Below are 23,430 nucleotides of genomic sequence, written 5' to 3'. Positions count from 1 at the left end.
AGATAGCAAAACCTGTAGCCAAGCAGGATACATCTGCAAGGCAACGACCTATCCATCTGACTTGTGTAATTCTACAAGTGAGGATATTACTGCATGCGACAGCAGCACAGAGTATATCAGGAGATGAGTGATGTGTCAGTGAGGACAGGGCTGCATGTGACAGGGGCAGTGACATGATGTGAGGAGGGGAATGGAGGCAGCAGGAAGTCACAGACTGAGAGTTATATAGTGGGAGGAGCAGGATACCCAGCAGCACAGAGTATATCAGGAGATGTGTGATGTGTCAGTTAGGACAGGGCTGCATGTGACAGGGGCAGTGACATGATGTGAGGAGGGGAATGGGGGCAGCAGGAAGCCACAGACTGAGAGTTATATAGTGGGAGGAGCAGGGTCCCCAGCAGCACAGAGTATATAAGGAGATGAGTCATGTGTCAGTGAGGACAGGGCTGCATGTGACAGGGGCAGTGACATGATGTGAGGAGGGGAATGGAGGCAGTAGGAAGCCACAGACTGAGAGTTATATAGTGGGAGGAGCAGGATCTCCAGCAGCACAGAGTATATCAGGAGATGAGTGATGTGTCAGTGAGGACAGTGCTGCATGTGACAGGGGCAGTGACATGATGTGAGGAGGGGAATGGAGGCAGCAGGAAGCCACAGACTGAGAGTTATATAGTGGGAGGAGCAGGGTCCCCAGCAGCACAGAGTATATCAGGAGATGAGTGATGTGTCAGTGAGGACAGGGCTGCATGTGACAGGGCAGTGACATGATGTGAGGAGGGGAATGGAGGCAGCAGCCACAGACTGAAAGTTATATAGTGGGAGGGGCAGGGTATACCAGCAGCACAGAGTATATCAGGAGATGAGTGATGTGACAGTGAGGACAGGGCTGCATGTGACAGGGGCAGTGACATGATGTGAGGAGGGGAATGGAGGCAGCAGGAAGCCACAGACTGAGAGTTATATAGTGGGAGGAGCAGTGTCTCCAGCAGCACAGAGTATATCAGGAGATGAGTGATGTGTCAGTGAGGACAGTGCTGCATGTGACAGGGGCAGTGACATGATGTGAGGAGGGGAATGGAGGCAGCAGGAAGTCACAGACTGAGAGTTATATAGTGGGAGGAGCAGGATCCCCAGCAGCACAGAGTATATCAGGAGATGAGTGATGTGTCAGTGAGGACAGGGTTCCATGTGACAGGGGCAGTGACATGATGCGAAGAGGGGAATGGAGGCAGCAGGAAGCTACAAACTGAGAGTTATATAGTGGGAGGAGCAGGGTCCCCAGCAGCACAGAGTATATCAGGATATGAGTGATGTGTCAGTGAGGACAGGGCTGCATGTGACAGGGGCAGTGACATGATGTGAGGAGGGGAATGGAGGCAGCAGCCACAGACTGAGAATTATATATTATGAGGAGCAGGGAGCCCAGAGCAGCAGAGAGTATATCAGGAGATGAGTGATGTGTCAGTAAGGACAGGGCTGCATGTGACAGGGGCAGTGACATGATGTGAGGAGGGGAATGGAGGCAGCAGGGAGCCACAGACTGAGAGTTATGTAGTGGGAGGAGCAGATCCCCAGCAGCACAGAGTATATCAGGAGATGAGTGATGCGTCAGTGAGGACAGGGCTGCATGTGACAGGGGAAGTGACATGATGTGAGGAGGGGAATGGAGGCAGCAGGAAGCCACATACTGAGAGTTATATAGTGGGAGGAGCAGGGTCCCCAGCAGCACAGAGTATATCAGGAGATGAGGGATGTGTTAGTGAGGACAGGGCTGCATGTGACAGGGGCAGTGACATGATGTGAGGAGGGGAATGGAGGCAGCAGGAAGCCACAGACTGAGAGTTATATAGTGGGAGGAGCAGGGTCCCCAGCAGCACAGAGTATATCAGGATATGAGTGATGTGTCAGTGAGGACAGGGCTGCATGTGACAGGGGCAGTGACATGATGTGAGGAGGGGAATGGAGGCAGCAGGAAACCAGAGACTGAGAGTTATATAGTGGGAGGAGCAGGGTCCCCAGCAGCACAGAGTATATCAGGACAGAGATGAGTGATGTGTCAGTGAGGACAGGGCTGCATGTGACAGGGGCAGTGACATGATGTGAGGAGGGGAATGGAGGCAGCAGGAAACCACAGACTGAGAGTTATATAGTGGGAGGAGCAGGGTCCCCAGCAGCACAGAGTATATCAGGATATGAGTGATGTGTCAGTGAGGACAGGGCTGCATGTGACAGGGGCAGTGACATGATGTGAGGAGGGGAATGGAGGCAGCAGGAAGTCACAGACTGAGAGTTATATAGAGGGAGGAGCAGGGTCCCCAGCAGCACAGAGTATATCAGGAGATGAGTGATGTGTCAGTGAGGACAGGGCTGCATGTGACAGGGGCAGTGACATGATGTGAGGAGGGGAATGGAGGCAGCAGGAAACCACAGACTGAGAGTTATATAGTGGGGGGAGCAGGGTCCCCAGCAGCACAGAGTATATCAGGATATGAGTGATGTGTCAGTGAGGACAGAGCTGCATGTGACAGGGGCAGTGACATGATGTGAGGAGGGGAATGGAGGCAGCAGGAAGTCACAGACTGAGAGTTATATAGAGGGAGGAGCAGGGTCCCCAGCAGCACAGAGTATATCAGGAGATGAGTGATGTGTCAGTGAGGACAGGGCTGCATGTGACAGGGGCAGTGACATGATGTGAGGAGGGGAATGGAGGCAGCAGGAAACCACAGACTGAGAGTTATATAGTGGGAGGAGCAGGGTCCCCAGCAGCACAGAGTATATCAGGATATGAGTGATGTGTCAGTGAGGACAGGGCTGCATGTGACAGGGGCAGTGACATGATGTGAGGAGGGGAATGGAGGCAGCAGGAAACCACAGACTGAGAGTTATATAGTGGGAGGAGCAGGGTCCCCAGCAGCACAGAGTATATCAGGATATGAGTGATGTGTCAGTGAGGACAGGGCTGCATGTGACAGGGGCAGTGACATGATGTGAGGAGGGGAATGGAGGCAGCAGGAAACCACAGACTGAGAGTTATATAGTGGGAGGAGCAGGGTCCCCAGCAGCACAGAGTATATCAGGAGATGAGTGATGTGTCAGTGAGGACAGGGCTGCATGTGACAGGGGCAGTGACATGATGTGAGGAGGGGAATGGAGGCAGCAGGAAACCACAGACTGAGAGTTATATAGTGGGAGGAGCAGGGTCCCCAGCAGCACAGAGTATATCAGGATATGAGTGATGTGTCAGTGAGGACAGGGCTGCATGTGACAGGGGCAGCAGTGACATGATGTGAGGAGGGGAATGGAGGCAGCACAGATGGATCTTTTTGTTTGGACACAGAGAGCTTTAGCATACAACAGATGCCATATAATTTTCGTTAAAGCCTTGGTTTTGCTTAGCAAGTGATTTTCGCATGCCTCCGAGTGTATCATTACCTCACAGACACTTACCGCCTCCCCTGAGTATCTGTGTCAGTATATCCCCGGGAACCTCTGCTCCCTCCTCTACCAACCTCTGACGCTTCTCAATGCAGTCCTTCCCTGTTTTACGGAGCAGCAGGACAGAGTCCCGGATTTCTTGGATAAGTTTTCTTTTTGAAGGACGAATCTACATATAAAAATCAAATGTAGATTAATAACAACACTTTAACCCAAGATACAACTCATTTTCTCCTTTAGAAGATGTAATACCATGGAAGACCCTGGAACTAAATTCAGCCAGGAGTCAAATACTTATACAATATAATCATTTATTCCAGGGGTTGGAAACTGTTTCCTAACAACGAACATCATCAGTGTGTAAAAAAAAATGTCTTGGGTCGGGGTCCCCCCCCTCTCAAAAGTATAACCAGACTCACAATTTTTGAGCCGGCACAGGTTAAAAAAATACAGGGGGAAAACATGTGCAGGGTTCCCCGTATTTAAGTAACTAGCATCAGGTTCTTGGAGACGGCCCTGGTCCTAAAAATACGGGGAACAAAATTAATAGGGGTTCCATGTATCTTTAGAACCATCACTGGACTCCACTAGCATGGAGGTAATGTTACAGCCTGGGGACATACTTGACTGGACCCCTGACCAAAGCATTCTCCCCCCTAACTAGTCATCCCAGGCGGGAAATTACAGGGGAAGTGGGGGCCCCCACCAATAAAAGTGTCCCCCCCAGTGGCGTAATTAGAACTTTTGCTCTCCCTGCCTCACCATCCCATGGCATTTTAGCAAAACAAAACAGGGTCTTTTCTGGGCAATTTGGCTCTCTGTGTGAACAGTTAAAAATTCACCCCACCCCCCATAGACATGTTAAAAAGAAAGAATTTGCGCACATGCTCCAAAAAAAGGTGTGTGGTCTCGCTGCAAGAATGTGGCCTTGCAGGAGAACACTACCTTATACCCCAGCTTTGCAACCTGCACATTGGCCAGAACAGGAAAACAGTAGAACCTCTAGCATCAGTCAATATAGCACTATGAAGCTCATTTATCAATGAGTGATAAAACTCGTTGTGAATAATATAACTTGTTACATGTGATAAATGGTGCTTCAGCCAATCAGTTCCTGTCAAGTGTTCAGCTCCTATCAGTGCCGTTTCTTGCGGCGGGCGAGCCATGCAATCACACGGGGCGCCCGCCGCGGCACTTTGCGGCTCCTTTTATCCCCCTCCTCCCTCTTCCCGAGAACTCGGGGCGGAGTTTCGCAGAATGACGCGGTTGCGTCGTGACGTCATGATGTAATCGCGTCATTCCACGAAACCCCGCCCCCCGAGCAGAAGTGCTCAGGAAGAGGGAGGAGGAGCAGACAAGCTGGAAGGAGCCGAGGAGGCGGCCGGTGCGAAGAGCGGGAAGATCCTGATTGCTGTTCATCGGTAAGTAGTCTCGTCCACCCCCCCCCTCTCCCTCTCCCTTCCTTTCCCCCCGCTTGACACTTGCCTGCCATACTGAGTAAAATGGGGACACTTGCCTGCCGTACTGAGTAAAATGGGGACACTTACCTGCCATACTGAGTAAAATGGGGACACTTGCCTGCCGTACTGAGTAAAATGGGGACACTTGCCTGCCGTACTGAATAAAATGGGGACACTTGCCTGCCGTACTGTGTAAAATGGGGACTATTGCCTGCCGTACTGAGTAAAATGGGGACACTTGCCAGCCGTACTGAGTAAAATGGGGACACCTGCCTGCCATGCTGTGTAAAATGGGGACACCTGCCTGCCATGCTGTGTAAAATGGGGACACTTGTCTGCCGCACTGTGTAAAATGGAGACTCTTGCCTGCAGCACTGTGTAAAATGGAGACTCTTGCCTGCCGTACTGTGTAAAATGGGGACTATTGCCTGCCGCACTGTGTAAAATGGGGACTATTGCCTGCTGTACTGTGTAAAATGGGGAGTCTTGCATGCGTAATGTGTAAAATGGGGTCTCTTGCCTGCCGTACTGTGTGAAATGGGGACTTCTGATTTTTTTTCCTACCTGTGGTGGCCGTGATGATATCAGATGAGGCCACGCCCATTTTAATTAGGTCACGTGCGCGCCGAATAGCTATGGGGGAAGGGGGCGTATTTGTTTTATTTTTTTAATGTCAATGGGGGGGGGGGGGGGGGGGCATTTTGAAATCTTGCACTGGGAGTCAAATTGGCTAGAAACAGCCCTGGCTCCTATCATGTATTTGAAAAATGACAGTTGGGAGCGGATTGGCTGGAGGACCACTTATCATACGCAGCGAGTTTTATCATCCACAATGAGTTGTATCACTCGTTGATAAATGGGCCCCTAAATTTATGATTATATCTAAAGGCGGCTATATACCGTAGCGGCTAATGATTTGGCATAAAATACTCCAGCCAAACTAAATGTAAACTGTGCAAGTAATAGTAAATACCCACCTGCGCAAAAGGGTCTCTCATTTCAACCAATCCTTTCAGAGCCATAAAAATGGCCCTTGGGAACGGGGTCCGATCATCATGTAGGGAATTTAGGTCTATATCAAATGCCACCTGTGGAAAACACACACAACACCTTGATATACAGTAAAAGACAATGTTAAAACACTATAGAATAAATTAGAGACAAATGTGATCATCTGTGGGGTCTATTCATGAAGCGGTGAAAAGAGTGGAGAAGTGAGTCTGTGGAGAAGTTGCCCATTTCACTGCAATTTATTTATTTTTCGTTTTTTACTTTTATTTTATATTCTAGTTTTGAGTTTAATTTAATTTTATTTCATATTTTAACCAAGCTATATTTAAATCTCCATTTATCACCTTCTAAGGGGGTCATTCCGAGTTGATCGATAGCTGCCGTTGTTCGCAGAGCAGCGATCAGGCTAAAAATCGGCATTTCTGCGCATGCGTATGCACTGCAATGCGCAGGTGCGTCGTACGGGTACAAAGAGCATCGTGGAGTCTAACGAAGATTCCAGTCGCACGGCCGAACGCAGGAAGATTAACATGAAGTGGGCGTTTCTGGATGTCAACTGACCGTTTTCAGGGAGTGCTTAGAAAAACGCAGGCGTACCTGGAAAAACGCAGGCGTGGCTGGGCGAACGCTGGGCAGGTGTGTGACGTCAAAAGCCGTCCCTTCATTGTTAGATTCAACGCACAGGAAGAGTAACTACAGGGCTGGTCTTGTTTTGCACAAAAAGATTTTGCAGGCGCTCTGCTGCACAAGCGTTCGCACTTCTGCAAAGCGAAAATACACTCCCGGGCGGCGACAATACGTTTGCACGGCTGCTAAAAACTGCTAGCGAGCGAACAACTCGGAATGACCCCCTAAAAGCGTTTCATTTTGAGTAACAAAGTTGAAACCTTAATCGTTGAGCAGCTCACGTCATTAGGGGTCAGCATTGATCTTTTAATGGCATCCTTCTGCTCTCGAGTCAGCTGATGGGGCAGCCAGCGTGCAGAAATCTCGCTCAGGCCAAGCCTTTCATGGAGTATCGAGTGGCTGGATCCAGATGCCTATGTTCTAATCTCTAACTAGGCCATGGTCACCCAGGTGTCCACCTCAACTATGGCAGCAACATTGTTCTCCATGACGACGGACACAGGCCGCAGCGCACCCCGTCTTCCAGGGACCATCTCCTGGCTGAAATTCTGCAAACCACTCAAACAATTTGGATCAGGACGCTGCTTCTTCCCCAAAAGAAGCTCGCAGTGGGTCAAATCTCTCCTGCTGTTGCAGACCGCTCTTGTAGTGGTAGAAGATCATGTCTCCGGTGGCCCCTGTTTAGCTCCATAACGAGTTTGTGAAGGAAGGCAACGTGCTGACTTCTTCGGTGTGCAGTGCTACTTATATACCGTTCTGTGCCCTGACATTTCACAGGAACGTTAGTTAAAAGTAACAGCGGTAGTACAGGGCTGAAATGGGAATGACTTAAGCTGACTGCACATAGGTTGGCCAGCTTCTGATTGGCCACACAAACTGAACACAGCTTCCAATTGGCCACACAAACAGGACACAAACCAGACACTCATATACCCTTGCACAGACAGGACAATAGCAGCCATCTTGTGACCAATAGTTACCCACAGGCCTGACAAAAGCCACATTAATTATCCAGCGTCACAGCTGCCAAGCTGCAGCGTGTGTGGCCAGCGGGATCCGGTCTGAAGATCGACAGTGTCTAGGTCGACAATGTTTAGGTCGACCACTATAGGTCGACAGTCACTAGGTCGACATGGATGGAAGGTCTGCAGGGTTTCTAGGTCGACATGTGCTAGGTCGACAGGTCTAAAGGTCGACATTAGTTTTTAAAAAAAATTTGGGGGGGCGATTTTTTCATACTTAACGATCCACGTGGACTACGATTGGAACGGTAAAGTGTGCCAAGCGAAGCGGTAGCGGAGCACTAATTTGGGATCCCGGTCACTTTACAAAGAAAACAACACAAAAAAAAACAAAAAACCTCATGTCGACCTTTAGACCTGTCGACCCATCACACGTCGACCTAGAAACACTGTCGACCTTCCATCCATGTCGACCTAGTGACTGTCGACCTATAGTGGTCGACCTAAACATTGTCAACCTAGACACTGTCGATAAAACGAACCACACCCGTGGCCAGCATGAGGCAGATAAAGCACCCGGTTATATATTAGTATTATCTTTTATTTACATAGTGCCACAAAGGTTCTGTAGAATGCACGACAGAACTCACAGACATGCGCCGCAGTTTCTTACACATCGCGGCACAATTCCCAACATTTAGAAATGCAAATTTAGGACAAAATAATCCCTAGCCCAAATCCACTAGAACTCTGTGCTACCCGCACAATCCTGACCACTTTTGCCCCATTCCATTATAACTACTTCCGGAAAACTCTGCCCCCTTCAGTCCACTGAAAGCTCCATGAGATTAAGGTCTGCAGAAGTCTCACCTTGGCAATCACATCCAGGGTCATTCTGTTCAGCAAGTTATGCATTTTAACCTCTGATTTCCCCTCTGCTTTCTCAGCGAGGGTCTCCATTAACGCCTCTGCCTTCTCATTGAATGTTCCCATCAAACCCATCAGGTACCTGCATCAGAAGAAGCTATAAGTCAGTGAAAGGTTAAGGGGGACATTTACTAAGCAGTGATAAGAGCGGAGAATTGAGCCAGTGGAGAAGTTGCCCATGGCAACCAATCAGCACTGAAGTAACATCTATAATTTGCACACTATAAAATGATACAGAGCTGCTGATTGGTTGATGGGGCATCTTCTCCACTGGCTCACTTCTCGTCCCTTATCACTGCTTAGTAAATGTCCCCCTAAATCATCTAATCTATATATAATATGAACTCAAACTCAGATAGAGGTGTAAGGAATATGGGACAGACTCAGAGGTAAGGGTGTGCGAGCAGTGGGGCACAGAGTCTCGGGGGCAGCACCATCACTGCCCCATGGCACCTGTATTTCTCTTGCAGGTTCCCCGGAACGGCACCGCGCAGCCAGTAGCACAAAGCTATACCCTGCAGTTTGTACAGTCACTCGGCTGCATCCTAAAGGCGCTCTGGGCGGTGCTCTACTTCTCAATGTCGGAGTGATGCATTTGGGGGGTGGGAAAATCAACATGGAGTCTGCCCTAAAGTAAGGATAGCTAAGATTGGACACTGCAAGCCCGTGCAAGTGGAGCCATAGAAGATATCCTTTGCCTAGGACCCCATGCCAGCTCTGTTTGTGATGCCACTGGGGCAGGATAAAATGTCGTTGGGGGTGGGGGGGAGTGGGGGGAGTAGGTGGGGCACAACATATAAGGCAAAGAAGTGTACATGTAACGGGATATGGGTCATTAAGTCGACCACTATTGATCGACATACACTAGGTTGACACGGTCATTAGGTCGACTTGAATGCGGTCGACATGGAAAAAGGTCGACACGGGAAAAGGTTGACATGCGTTTTTCTTAATTTTTTTTTTTACTTTTCATACTTCAGGATCCACGCGGACTATGATTGGGAACGGTAACCTGTGCAGAGGGAGGGGACACGGTGCACACATTGGGGTTCCCAGTCACTTTACGGAGAAAACAACATCAAAAAAACTAAAAAAAAAACTCATGTAGACCTTTTTCAACGTCGACCGTGTTCATGTAGACCTAATGTCCATGTCAACCGAATGCATGTCGACCAATAGTGGTCGACATAATGACCCATACCCGATGTAACTCCCCATTTGCTTCTAGATTGCACAGATTGTATAATATAAATCTCTGGGGTCTAGAACAGATTTTCTATCACCGTGAAGAGAACCTCACAAGATGCTCAGCTCCTCTGCAACACTGATAGACCAGACGTAACACTTCGCCGGCCAATCAGGGGTCCTCTATGTACATGTCCCACATGCGCAGAGTGCCGCAGGTCTCGGGCTCCCGGTAGCAGAGTTAATAATAAAAATAGAAATAGAATATTGTTTGCGATACCCATTGATAGCTATTGCTGGCTTCGGGGTTTCTTACATAGAGACTAAGAGCCACAATAAAGCAAAGGAAACTCGTGAGATCAGTGGGGGTCATTCTGACCTGATTGCTCGCTGTCGCTCATCGCAGCGCAGCGATTAGGTCAGAAGTGCACATGCGCCAGTGCCGCAGTGCGCAGTCGCATGCAAGACAGCCGATGGCTGTCGTTGCCTAGCGATCGCCTCTGCCTGATTTGACAGGCAGAGGCGGTCACTGGGCGGGAGGGGGCGGCACGGCGGCGTTTGGCCGCCGTTTTCTGGGTGCGGTCCAGCCAACGCAGGCGTGGCCGGACCGTGCGGGGAGGCAAGCCGCAACGGCTGCGTGGCGTCACACGCAGCCGCTGCAACCCGGGCAGCGACGAGTAACTCCCGGCCAGCCGTAGGAGCTGCGCTGGCCAGGAGTTACTCAAGTACAAAAGCATCGCCGCTGTGCAATGCTTTTGTACTTGTGCGGGGGGGAAGCGGACTGACATGCGGGGCGGACTAGCTCTGTGCTGGGCGTCCCCCCGCATGTCAGTGTAAGTGATCGTAACCCCAGATCGTAACCCCCTTTGATGATGGGACTAAAGTTTTCACTACAGTATAAGTTATACAATTTTCATTGAAGAAGCGCAGAATTCTCTTGTTGGAGACAATCTCTTTAACACCCCCCAGTACAGTACCACCAGCGGTGCAAGTATGCGGGTACGCTCGGGTATGGAGTACCCTTAAGAATTTTGCAGCGGGTACGCAGTACCACCTGCCACACACTTTGCCATTACCACAATTATAATGTGCCACAAAGCAACAAGACCACGGTGCTCGGCAGCATGACGGCTCCTCCCACTTTGTCAGGGTTACTGGAAGTGTGACTGTGGCTGTATTTTCCTGTTATTATACTGGAGGCATCACTATATATTTCTATTATACTGGAGGTATCACTATATATTTCTATTATACTGGAGACATTACTATATATTTCTATTATACTGGAGGTATCACTATATATTTCTATTATACTGGAGGTATCACTATATATTTCTATTATACTGGAGGTATCACTATATATTTCTATTATACTGGAGGCATTACTATATATTTCTATTATACTGGAGACATTACTATATATTTCTATTATACTGGAGGTATCACTATATATTTCTATTATACTGGAGATATTACTATATATTTCTATTATACTGGAGGTATCACTATATATTTCTATTATACTGGAGGCATTACTATATATTTCTATTATACTGGAGGTATTACTATATATTTCTATTATACTGGAGGTATCACTATATATTTCTATTATACTGGAGGTATCACTATATATGTCTATTATACTGGAGGCATTACTATATATTTCTATTATACTGGAGGTATCACTATATATTTTTATTATACTGGAGGTATCACTATATATTTCTATTATACTGGAGGCATTACTATATATTTCTATTATACTGGAGGTATCACTATATATTTCTATTATACTGGAGACATTACTATATATTTCTATTATACTGGAGACATTACTATATATTTCTATTATACTGGAGGTATCACTATATATTTCTATTATACTGGAGGCATCACTATATATTTCTATTATACTGGAGGCATTACTGTATATTTATATTATACTGGAGGTATCACTATATATTTCTATTATACTGGAGGTATCACTATATATTGTTATTATACTGGAGGTATCACTATATATTTCTATTATACTGGAGGCATTACTATATATTTCTATTATACTGGAGGTATCACTATATATTTCTATTATACTGGAGGCATCACTATATATTTCTATTATACTGGAGGCATTACTGTATATTTATATTATACTGGAGGTATCACTATATATTTCTATTATACTGGAGGTATCACTATATATTGTTATTATACTGGAGGTATCACTATATATTTCTATTATACTGGAGGCATTACTATATATTTCTATTATACTGGAGGTATTACTATATATTTCTATTATACTGGAGGTATCACTATATATTTCTATTATACTGGAGGTATCACTATATATGTCTATTATACTGGAGGCATTACTATATATTTCTATTATACTGGAGGTATCACTATATATTTTTATTATACTGGAGGTATCACTATATATTTCTATTATACTGGAGGCATTACTATATATTTCTATTATACTGGAGGTATCACTATATATGTCTATTATACTGGAGGCATTACTATATATTTCTATTATACTGGAGGTATCACTATATATTTCTATTATACTGGAGGTATCACTATATATTTCTATTATACTGGAGGCATTACTATATATTTCTATTATACTGGAGACATTACTATATATTTCTATTATACTGGAGGTATCACTATATATTTCTATTATACTGGAGATATTACTATATATTTCTATTATACTGGAGGTATCACTATATATTTCTATTATACTGGAGGCATTACTATATATTTCTATTATACTGGAGGCATTACTATATATTTCTATTATACTGGAGGTATCACTATATATTTCTATTATACTGGAGGTATCCCTATATTTCTATTATACTGGAGGCATTACTATATATTTCTATTATACTGGAGGTATCACTATATATTTCTATTATACTGGAGGAATCACTATATATTTCTATTATACTGGAGGCATTACTATATATTTCTATTATACTGGAGGCATTACTATATATTTCTATTATACTGGAGGTATCCCTATATTTCTATTATACTGGAGGCATTACTATATATTTCTATTATACTGGAGGTATCACTATATATTTCTATTATACTGGAGGTATCACTATATATTTCTATTATACTGGAGGCATTACTATATATTTTTAGCCTTGCTTCCAGATTCCCCCCAAAAAAGGGGCTGTCGTGTGGCCACGCCGCTAGTGTCATGTAGCCACTCCCACTAGCAGCATGTGACCACGCCTCCTCCCCCACAGCACACGATCACGCCCATTTTTGGCACTCAGTACCACTAAGAAAATATTTCACATTGCACCACTGAGTAGCACACTGGTAGTTTGAATGGCATACCAGATGGTATGTTTAGAAACACACACGAGTGAGAGGGAAAGGTGCGATTCTGGAGCGCCAATCCCTCTAGATTCGTTGCAGATGCCTCTGTGGACATTGACTTCTACGTTTTTTATACACCCTTAGGATACAACCGTTGACCATTACTATTCCACTGATGGACAAATGGCAATAGCTGTGGTTTGTCACATTATTGTACAGTACTTACGGTCTGCTGAACGCGGGATCCATGATCCTTCGCTGTTTGTGCCAGCGGTCGTAGTCTCTGTCAGTCAGTAATCCTTTTCCCAGGAATCTGTCATAGACAACAAATGTGACAAAAAAGGTCAAAATGTGTAAACTCATGAAACAAAGGAAATCTGAAAATCTCATTGAGCTTTGAAACATTGCAATATCCCATTACATCCCAGTTACTCCTCTACCCTACACCCCTAGAACTCAAACCACGCACATACACACACCCTAACTCCCTACAGAATATGCTCACCTTCTTTTAGCATTTAAAGCGAGGAATACCACAGAATTCCCACCCCACACCCCCCCCACCCCGGCCGCTCCATAAGGGGCTCAGGTAATTAGTACCAGCTCCCCCTCCCCCCTCACGGCGACAGTGTGGCTGGATGGTTTGGCCATAGTGATATGTACAGCTCAGATTATGGGTATTTATCTATCTCTCTCTCTCTCTATCTATATATATATATATATATATATTTAGTACCCTAAATTCACCTCAGTATGTGTAACATACTTGAACTAGCGATTCGGAGCAACGCAGCCTTCGCATAACTCACCTTACTCCAAATATCTTAAATATATCCTCGTAAAATGTATCCTTTGGGTGTTTGGTTGACATCAGAATTTCCTAGAGCAAAATACATGTCAGGATTTAAGAAATATGTTTTCAAAGCAATTAACGACTTTTACGACTCAGGGTCATCCCACTGGATTAGAAACACTCATTTCCAAATAAATTTATGATGGAATGTCACAGAAATAAAAAAATAACACAGATCTAGAAGGAGAATGTAAAGATATTTTTACATTGCCACTTTGAGTTCACACTTGGCACAGGATAAATGCAGAGTGCTTATCCGGGACACATACAAACTGCGGTCCTCATTTCCAGGAAGCACTCATATGGCTCTAACAGAGTAAGGCTTTGGCCTGGGCATATCAGGAGTGTGGTCACCTTTCTTGTTCTCAAGTATTGAGACTGAGTTGTGCAATTATTCTCTGCATTATAATCTGCACAGATTCTGGATTCCTTCCACCTGAGCTAAAACGGTCTGATTTTTAATGCTGAATCCAGATCTTGGCTATAAGCAGCAGTGCTCACATACACCCGAATGCTATCTGGCTCTCCCCAATTCTGGCTACACGACCTCATGCTAAACACTGCAGTATGACTGATCTGTCTCTCTTGCTGCTCTACCTCTCTGTAAATCCCTCTCCCGGATCTCCATCTCCTCCAAGATCCGATTCAAGCTCCTCCCCTTCACCACCATCATGGCTCTCTCTGGCTACTCCCCCAAGGTACATCCCCATTCGTTCTCTCAGATCTGTCCTTGGACCTATGCCTCTCCTCAGGGCTGCCCATGGGGGAGGCTTAGGGGCGGACACGTCTGGGGGCCCAGCAATTCCGGGGGGCCCAGTCAACCTAAAGACACCTTCCCCACCTCCCTGACCAGCATCTATATAAAGCACAGCCATTATGGCTTTAGGCTGGTCCGAAGCTGATGTGTCTCAGGTAAACTGCTGATCGCACAGACAACTGCAGCCACTTGCTGGAGCCGGGTGGACGCTGCCGTGAGGTCTGGCGGCGGTGCCCCATCCTCCAGCTACGTTGCTGCAACTGCTGGGTTCCATCGAATTGAGATTGTTGGGAACGGACAAATCCTGTCAGATTTGGCCGTTCATTGAATAGGTCCTGTCGGATGCATTCCGACAAATGCACGTCGGAATGGATCCAGCTTTAATTGAATATACCCCTAAAGGGGGCAATCTTTGGAATGGAACACAGAAGTCATTCATACCCGGATAACAATACAAATTAGGAGTAAGCAGGCGTATTCTCTGACTGTTGGGAATGGGGTATATCAGGAGCAGACTGACTTACAGAACAGAAATCAGTATAGCTTCCAAAATCACTGCAGACCAACACAGGAGACCATGGCTAGTACCTGACAGTGCAGGTGCAGTGTGATAGTTGATTCTATGGGGTCAATCCAATTAGCCGTGATTATTTTGCGGGTGTGAATCATCGCACTTTTATGGTGGGCCGAATTCATATAAAACTGCTCGCCACCACATAGAGTCCCGAGCAATTTTTTACAAATTTAGGCTGATTCGAGCCCGCGAAGGGTGCGAGATCGGGTGCTGTTGCCGGCGTTGCAACGGCACATCGCACCCTTCACGAGTAATTGGATTGATCCCTCTGACTCACTGCTCTTCTATTGGAACACTGCCAGCCTACCCACTGGTACATATTAGCCTGTGTCTTCAGATCCGTGCAGTTTTTGGCACTGGGAGACATCCATAGCGAGGTTGCTTAAACAAAATATTAAACACAGAGGGCGGGATGTATTAAGATACATCGCCGCCCCTCGCCGCTTACCGCAGCGATGTTGATCGCATATGTACTAACATATGCGATCAATATCGCAATGCGGTGACGGAGGCCCCCCGCGATACCTGTGAGGTGGTCACCTCCCAAGGGTCTCCACACTGCCTGGACGCCGGGAAGCAGCAGCAGGCTGCCCCCGGCGCCTCCTCCTCCCCCCTGCAGCCGGAAGGACCTCCGGCTGCGTTGCTAGGGGGAGGAGGAGATTACCTTCCGGGTCCAGGGCACCCTGGAGGAAGGTAAGCCGGGGGGGGAGGGGGGGCGGCGTCTGCGGCGGCGGTGTCGGTGGGTTGCGGCGGTCAGCGATAAGAAGCCCATAGGCCAGAGATGGCGATACCCTGGACGGCGAAAACGTGGCGGTAGGGTCTTAGTAAATTTGAAAATGCGGTAAAACCCTCGTTTTCGGGGGTTTTACCGCATTTTTCCTTAAGTACATCCCGCCCAGAGACTCCATGGACTAGTTGGTTGTCACCATCTGATCTACATGGCCCTGACAAGGTTTAAACCTAGGCAAAAAAACAAATTCTAGTCAAACTACACCACCATGCCATTGTTGGAGCTAGGTGAAAAAACTCTGGCCGTGCCTAAATGACAAACACACACACGCACGCACACACACACACACACACACACACACACACACGCACGCACGCATGCACTTTCTCGCTTATTATATTATATATAAACTTTAATTATGATTATTATATATGTGGGATGAATTTATACATCTACATATTAATAGCGGAAGGGTGACTTTTATGAGTGACTTAACGAAGCAGTGATAAGAGTGGAGAAGCGGGCCAGTGGAGAAGTTGCCCATGGCAACCAATCAGCTGCTCTGTATAATTTTATAGTATGCAAATGATAAATGTCACATCAATGCTGATTGGTTGCCATAGGCAACTTCTCCACTGGCTCACTTCTCCACTCTTATCACTGCTTCATACATTTACCTCTTATTTCTATGATGCTGTTGTCTGAGCAGAGCATTGTAATTGGTTGCTTCATTTCGGAGTTAAAGTATGTGGCAAAACGTTGGCCTGCCATTTGCAATGTATCACCATTGTGCTTTAGAAAATGTGACAGTTGGTGAACTCTGCCTGGCTGACCTGGAACATGTGACCTGCATGGTGGTCTGGAAACTGTGACAGTTATTTGCAGTCACCCACTAAGCAGGGATTTTTCGTCTCGTTAATGGCTGAAAAGGGGCAAAATTTTCTGCCCAGCAAACCTTTGCCCGGTTAAAAATGCTTTAATTCACCAGTGTTAATACTACACTATATTCCTGATTGGAAATTTGAGACAAAACAGGCCACCCCTAGATACACACCTCCCCGATACACCCAAACCATTCCTGGATCCACCTAAACCACAAGACAAAGGTACACTCACTGTCTGTCAGGCAATGACCCTATCACCAGCAATATGTCGGTACTATCCTATGCAGTCTGGACTGCGGCAGCTAGCCTTGGCCGTATCTCTTTCTCTACCGCTATAGATACAGCAATATCATTTACCTTTATTCCATCAGGACTAGCCACAAGTACGATGACAAGATGAAAACCATTGATGCGCACAACCGGGCCATACTTTAAAACCCTAAATTACAAGAAATAAGCATATAGTAATTAGTAACACTGGTAGGTAATACACGTAGTGAACATTTTATTTCCCAGTGACCCAATAGGAAGTTATAACCCAGGGCAGTAACGAGGGGTGTGTGACCGGATCCACCACCCAGGGCACGAAGCACGGTCACTATCTTTATGGTACCCGTCAGAGGCCATGCATTCCATCCTGGCTTTTGCTTTTAAGGGGGGCATTCAATTGTAGTCGGAACTGCCGTCTTGTCGGAAAGACGGCAGTTTCCGACTTTTTTAGGTCGGAAACAGTTCCGACCTAATCAATTTGGCTGCCTTTTTTCCGTCAAGTCGGCAATTTCCGACTTGTCGGAAAACACGTGGATCGGCAGAATAGCCACCGATCCACGTGTTTTGTTGGAATCGAGGCCAAATCCGACAGGTTTTAGCCCCGTTTCCAACAATGTCAATCCGACTTTAAAAAAAGTTGGATTGACATTGTCGGAAACGGCCAAATACGACAGGATTTGGCTGCTAATTTAATACTCAAATGTCGGATCTTTTCCGTCGGAAAGGAACCAACATCAATTGAATATACCCCTAACTGCAGCTTTAAAACTTATTACTAAATCAGCTAAATCTCTGCGCTTTCCTTATCCCGCAGGCTGTAACATTTGCCGTCAGTCACTATAGCAGGTTCCAGATTTATAGACCTGGTTGGGTACTAGTTTAGCACTTCCAATGCTAAGAATAAATGAGATTTCTATTGGAAGGAAGATATTAGGACAATTAAGGACAGATACGATGCTGCAGACCACACATAGGGGGTAATTCAAAGTTGATCGCTCGCTAGCTACTTTTGGCAGCCATGCAAACGCATAGTCGCCGCCCACCGGGGAGTGTATTTTCGCTTTGCAAGTGTGTGAACGCATGTGCAGCTGAGCGGGACAAAATATTTTTTGGCCAGTTTCTGAGTAGCTCTGGACTTACTCAACCCTTGGGATCACTTCAGTCTTTTTGGTCCAGGAATTGACGTTAGACACCCGCCCTGCAAACGCCTGGACACGCCTGCATTTTTCCAAACAGTCCCAGAAAACGGTCAGTTGCCACCCACAAACACCTTCTTCCTGTCAATCTCCTTGCGATCGGCTGTGCGAATGGATTCTTCGTTAAATCCACCGCCCAGCAACGATCCGCTTTGTACTCGTACGACGCTCCTGCGCATTGTGGTGCATATGCATGAGCAGTAGTAACGTGTTTGCTGCGCTGTGAAAAACTGCAGCGTGCGATCAACTCGGAATGACCCCCATAGTCTACAGTAAGTGAAACGCAGTAGTGTCCCGCTGAAACCGGGACGCTTGGGAGGTATGAATATACTACATTGACTTTCTGCTACTTAGACCTTAATTCTGAGTCAGGAGCAAAGCAAAAAGAAGCAAGTACCATTCACCTGGAAAACCCATGATGCCTATTTCAAAGGGAACAAATATATTAATTTGTTTTGCATGCAGGGTAAATACTGGCTGCTTTTGCATGCAGCCCACACATGCTGGGAAGCTTTATTCTTACACAGTAGCTGATCACAGTGTAAAAAAAATAAAAAAAATAAAAGTTTGGTCTAGTTTATCACCTGTCACTCCCATCATCAGATGCGGATGGTGATAAATAGGCCCCGTATATCTGCAAGCATGGTTTTAGACACAATAATTAGAATTTTTTATCACCACTGTTTGCGGGAATTAGGTTTTGCCCAAATGTATAAAAATAAATCACATGCAGTTCCTTCTATTTTGGGATCACACAGCGCACACTGACTGGAAATTGCCCGGGAAAATTCCTACGGTAGCCTCTCACGGTAATTCCTACGGCTATAGGCCTGGACGATGGTATTAGCTGCCGAGGCCAAACACCAGAAAGCTTCCCATTCCGGAGTTTGGTAAATGCGACAGACAATGGAGGGAGATATCGGTCCCTCCATGTTATATTCGGTTGTGTTTTCATGGGGATATCCCATACTTACCTACCTTCTGGCAGCTCTCTCCGGGAGAGAGCTGCCAGGACGTCTCTGTGGAGGGGCTGGGCAATGATGAGAGGAGGGGGCGGGGAGGAGGCGAAACGGGGCGGGGAGGAGGCGGAACGGGGCGGAAAGGAGGAGGGAGGAGGCGGAACGAGGGTGGGGTTATAGCGGGCCCCGTTTAAGCCACGCCCCCCGCTCTGTAATGCCGCGATAACCGGCATTTTACAGCAGGGGGGGCGTGACTATGATGACGCGATTCAACAAGAATCGCGTCATCTACTGTCCGGACCGCCCACTTTACTCTCAAAGTGGGCGGCCGGGCAGGGGGGAACTTAAAAAACCGGGAGACTTGTCTGCTATTCCGTGGGGCCGGGAGGGTCACCCGATTTTCGGGAGCCTCCCGGCCATTCCGGGAGAGTAGGCAAGTATGGGATATCCTGAGAATCATTTTGATAAATAGGTCCCACTATGTCTTATTGCCATCAGCGTTGAGGACTGCTGTCTCTGCATATAACATCTCACATGTAACTATCCTGCTTATGACCAGGGCAGTTGAGAGCTGGGCTGGGCCCGGATACTTTTCAAGGGGCGTGGCCTAATCACAGGAGGCGTGGTCATGTACCCTTAGAAAAAAAAACAGTATTTTAAGCACCTCTATGGCCACACTGCAGCCCAGTACACAGCACAGTGTGCTGGGCTGAGTAGAAGAACTGCAGCTGCTGCTTCCAGGTAAGAGGGAGGGGGTCTGGATCCTCACTGGGCCCCTGTATCAGACCTGGGCCCGGGTAATTTGTACCCGCTACCCCCCCCTCTCTCGGCACCACTGCTTATGACAAATGCCCCCCAGTATCCGTCAGTCCCCTAGTCTGTGATATATGAAGTGAATACTTACCAGCTCAGGAAATAATCATAGATTATCTCATTGTTCTTGGTCAGCTTCGATATTGTTGGATAATGACCCATTAAGAAGCTGTAAAATAAAGCAGAGTACAAGTAAAAGTAAAACATATTCACATATAGCACTAGCACAGGTTATTAGTACTAAGGGAAAGCAAATATTTTATACACCAAAGCAGAGTTCCCCAAACGCCGTCATTACATTCCAGGTTTTAAGGCTATCCATGTTTGAGCACAGGTGACATCAGTACCTTGGGGGGGCAACGAGTGCACGCCTACCACTGGGCTGTCCAGTCCTCTGGATTCCGGCGCACTTATAGTGACGATATGGGGGGTCATTCAGAGTTGATCGCTAGCTGAATTTGTTCGCAGCGCAGCGATCGGGCTAAAAATCGGCAGTTCTGCGCATGCGTATGCGGCGCAATGCGCACTTGCGGCGTATGGCCACAACGAACAATGTCGTTTTACACAGGGTCTAGCGATGCATTTCAGTCGCACTGGTTGCCGCAGAGTGATTGACATGAAGGGGGCGTTTCTGGGTGGCAACTGACCGTTTTCAGGGAGTGTGCGGAAAAACGCAGGCGTGCCAGGAAAAACGCAGGCGTGGCTGGGCGAACGCTGGGCGGGTGTGTGACATCAAATCCGGAACTGAACAGTCTGAAGTGATCGCAAGCGCTGAGTAGGTTTTGAGCTGCTCTGAAACTACACAAAAAATGTTTGTAGCCGCTCTGCGATCCTTTCGTTCGCACTTCTGCTAAGCTAAAATACACTCCCAGTGGGCGGCGGCATAGCGTTTGCACGGCTGCTAAAAACTGCTAGCGAGCGAACAACTCAGAATGACCCCCTTAGTTCTAAGAAACAGCAGAAACAACGACCCGTTTCGTCTAAGGGGGAGAAAAACATTTTGTTTGTTTTTTGCTCTTATGAAAACTTTATATATGCCAGAGAGACGGAAAATCGTCAGTGTCAGCGGAACATTCGCAAGCAGCCTGTCACATGTGGTTCGCCAGCGCTGGAGGTCATTATCTGCTATGAGCACCTGTCCATGACCCCCCCGTAAATAATACAGCCTTCGCACGCGCGTCTTTGTTCCGTTCTGCATGAAATATTCCCCTTCCTGTACTCAACCTGCGTTACAGCAGGGGTGTAACGTGCGGAATCATGCAAATCTGCGGGCGCATGGGGGACTTGTATGCTTTCATGTAAAATACATCACCCCACCCGGCACCAAGTCACTTACCATTGGCCCTCGTGTATAGGTCATGTATACAGAGGTTAGATATGCAAAGAAATTATAATATACAAGTGTATTATAATAATGTACTGTACACTGTGTTCTAGAATAAATAACAGTGCAGACCCCTCACCTGTCTCTGGGGGGCCCCGGGATGTGGTCATACTTCATGTGGATGTACTGGATGTAAGCGCAGTACAGGAGGAAGCTGGCAGCAGCCAGGCCCAGTAGCAGCAGGAAGGCCCATGAGGTAAGAGCCCACAGCCCCATAGCGACTTCACACAGAGCGGGCTGGGCCGGAGTTCAGGTGTCGGAGTGCTGCTGGTGTCTCTTATATAAGGGCTGTGCAGCAGTGGAGAAGTCCTATCTACAACCAGGGAGTGTCCTCTGTCAGGAGAAGTGATTTCCTAAGTTATCCAGCCTTATAGGGCTCAGTAAACAAAGATTAACACTGACCCGAGTACGTCACACCCGACTGGGAAACAACGCTTTATCTTTAGCTATAGTCAGCTGCTCACTTCTATCCATGGTTACGAGGCACAGGCCCTGGTTTTGCACGCTAACCATGAATAACTCAGACACATCTTTTTTTGCAATAATTTTGATCACGAATAAATTTTTGCAATTGCCAATGATCTAGGACAAGAAAGCGGTGTTGAAGCAGTGGGTGCCCCACATTCTAATACCCCCCCCCCCCCCCAGATACACTAGTTCACTTTACGGACCCAGCATATACTGGGTCACCTCAGTCCCCACCACCGTTATTGGCTCCACCCAGTTCTGGAACCCCCCCCCCCCATCCCATGCAAATCCTGCATTTGCCACTGTGAGACCAGGACATTTATCATTTTATCAAAATAATGTTATCCCAGTTCCGTTGTTTTCCTGCAAATGTGTTCTTACCATGTGCTTTTTTTCCTTACAGCGTACTTCCACCCCACCGCGTGCTATTCCTGTGGTGTGTGTACCTCCACTGATTGCACACCCTGACAGCCGCAACCTACACAGTGCACCACAGGTGGCGGTCTCGGTTGGTTCCTCCGCAGATATAACATACTACTACACAAGTGTCAGCTTTCCCATATATGCATTGGGTTCTTGTATGGCTCACCTCCCACAGTGTAACCTTCACAGCGCACCCAACATGGCTGCCACATCCGGTGCGTTTGTGGATGGGATGAAAAATACATGGACCTGATGGTTTTGTTGGAACCCTACTCTGAGCGTTAGGATGCTGCAATCACCTCTTTTGTGTCATCTCTTCTAAGGGTTAGATTATTCCACCCAGGGTAATCCTGCACAGTGCGCCCAAGATGGCTGCCGCACCTGCTAGCTTGTGAGGGTGGAATACACAACCTGTGGAAGTTATTACCCAATATGCCTACACCAATCCTGCTTTATGCTTACTGTGCCTGTTTTATGTCTGTGCGGCTTGTCTATTGCTGAATTACTTATATCTTGTGTATTACGTACATTGGAGGTCATTCCGAGTTGTTCGCTCGGTAAATTTTTTCGCATTGCAGCGATTTTCCGCTTAGTGCACATGCGCAATGTCCGCACTGCGACTGCGCCAAGTAAATTTGCTATGCAGTTAGGAATTTTACTCACGGTTTTTTCTTCGTTCTGGTGATCGTAATGTGATTGACAGGAAGTGGGTGTTTCTGGGCGGAAACAGGCCGTTTTATGGGTGTGTGGGGAAAAACGCTACAGTTTCTGGGAAAAACGCGGGAGTGGCTGGAGAAACGGAGGAGTGTCTGGGCGAACGCTGGGTGTGTTTGTGACGTCAAACCAGGAACGACAAGCACTGAACTGATCACAGATGCCGAGTAAGTCTCGAGCTACTCAGAAACTGCACAGAGATGTATTTTCGCAATAATGCGAATCTTTCGTTCGCAATTTTAAGAAGCTAAGATTCACTCCCAGTAGGCGGCGGCTTAGCGTGTGCAATGCTGCTAAAAGCAGCTTGCGAGCGAACAACTCGGAATGACCCCCATTGTTTATGATGTCTGTAAAGCGCCTTAAGTCCTGTTGGAGAAAGAGCACTATAAAATTAAAATTATTATTCTAATTGTTCAGAAATATTACTATTGAAAACCACTGTGGCATGTT

The 23,430-nt window shown here is 46.9% G+C and overlaps 1 protein-coding gene across 1 annotated transcript in view; it reads right to left on the bottom strand.

The window, feature by feature from the left end:
• The window catches only part of LOC134980564 (cholesterol 24-hydroxylase-like), a 30,564-nt gene extending 8,955 nt beyond the window's left edge, over window positions 1-21,609 (bottom strand). Inside the window, exons 1-8 of the mRNA XM_063947433.1 lie at window positions 21,455-21,609; window positions 20,083-20,160; window positions 17,111-17,192; window positions 13,765-13,835; window positions 13,182-13,268; window positions 8,366-8,504; window positions 5,873-5,983; window positions 3,448-3,604 (exon numbers count right to left, since the gene is read on the bottom strand). Of these exons, the coding sequence (XP_063803503.1) occupies window positions 3,448-3,604; window positions 5,873-5,983; window positions 8,366-8,504; window positions 13,182-13,268; window positions 13,765-13,835; window positions 17,111-17,192; window positions 20,083-20,160; window positions 21,455-21,591 (862 nt within the window). The 5' untranslated portion in view covers window positions 21,592-21,609. The remainder of the gene's footprint in view (window positions 1-3,447; window positions 3,605-5,872; window positions 5,984-8,365; window positions 8,505-13,181; window positions 13,269-13,764; window positions 13,836-17,110; window positions 17,193-20,082; window positions 20,161-21,454) is intronic.
• Between the last annotated feature and the right edge of the window lie 1,821 nt (window positions 21,610-23,430).

The sequence above is a fragment of the Pseudophryne corroboree genome, chromosome 12 (genome assembly GCF_028390025.1).
Source record: "Pseudophryne corroboree isolate aPseCor3 chromosome 12, aPseCor3.hap2, whole genome shotgun sequence".
NCBI classification, from domain to species: domain Eukaryota; kingdom Metazoa; phylum Chordata; class Amphibia; order Anura; family Myobatrachidae; genus Pseudophryne; species Pseudophryne corroboree.
The sequence above is the reverse complement of the archived record's forward strand: the minus strand, read 5'-3'. Positions and strand labels throughout refer to the sequence as shown.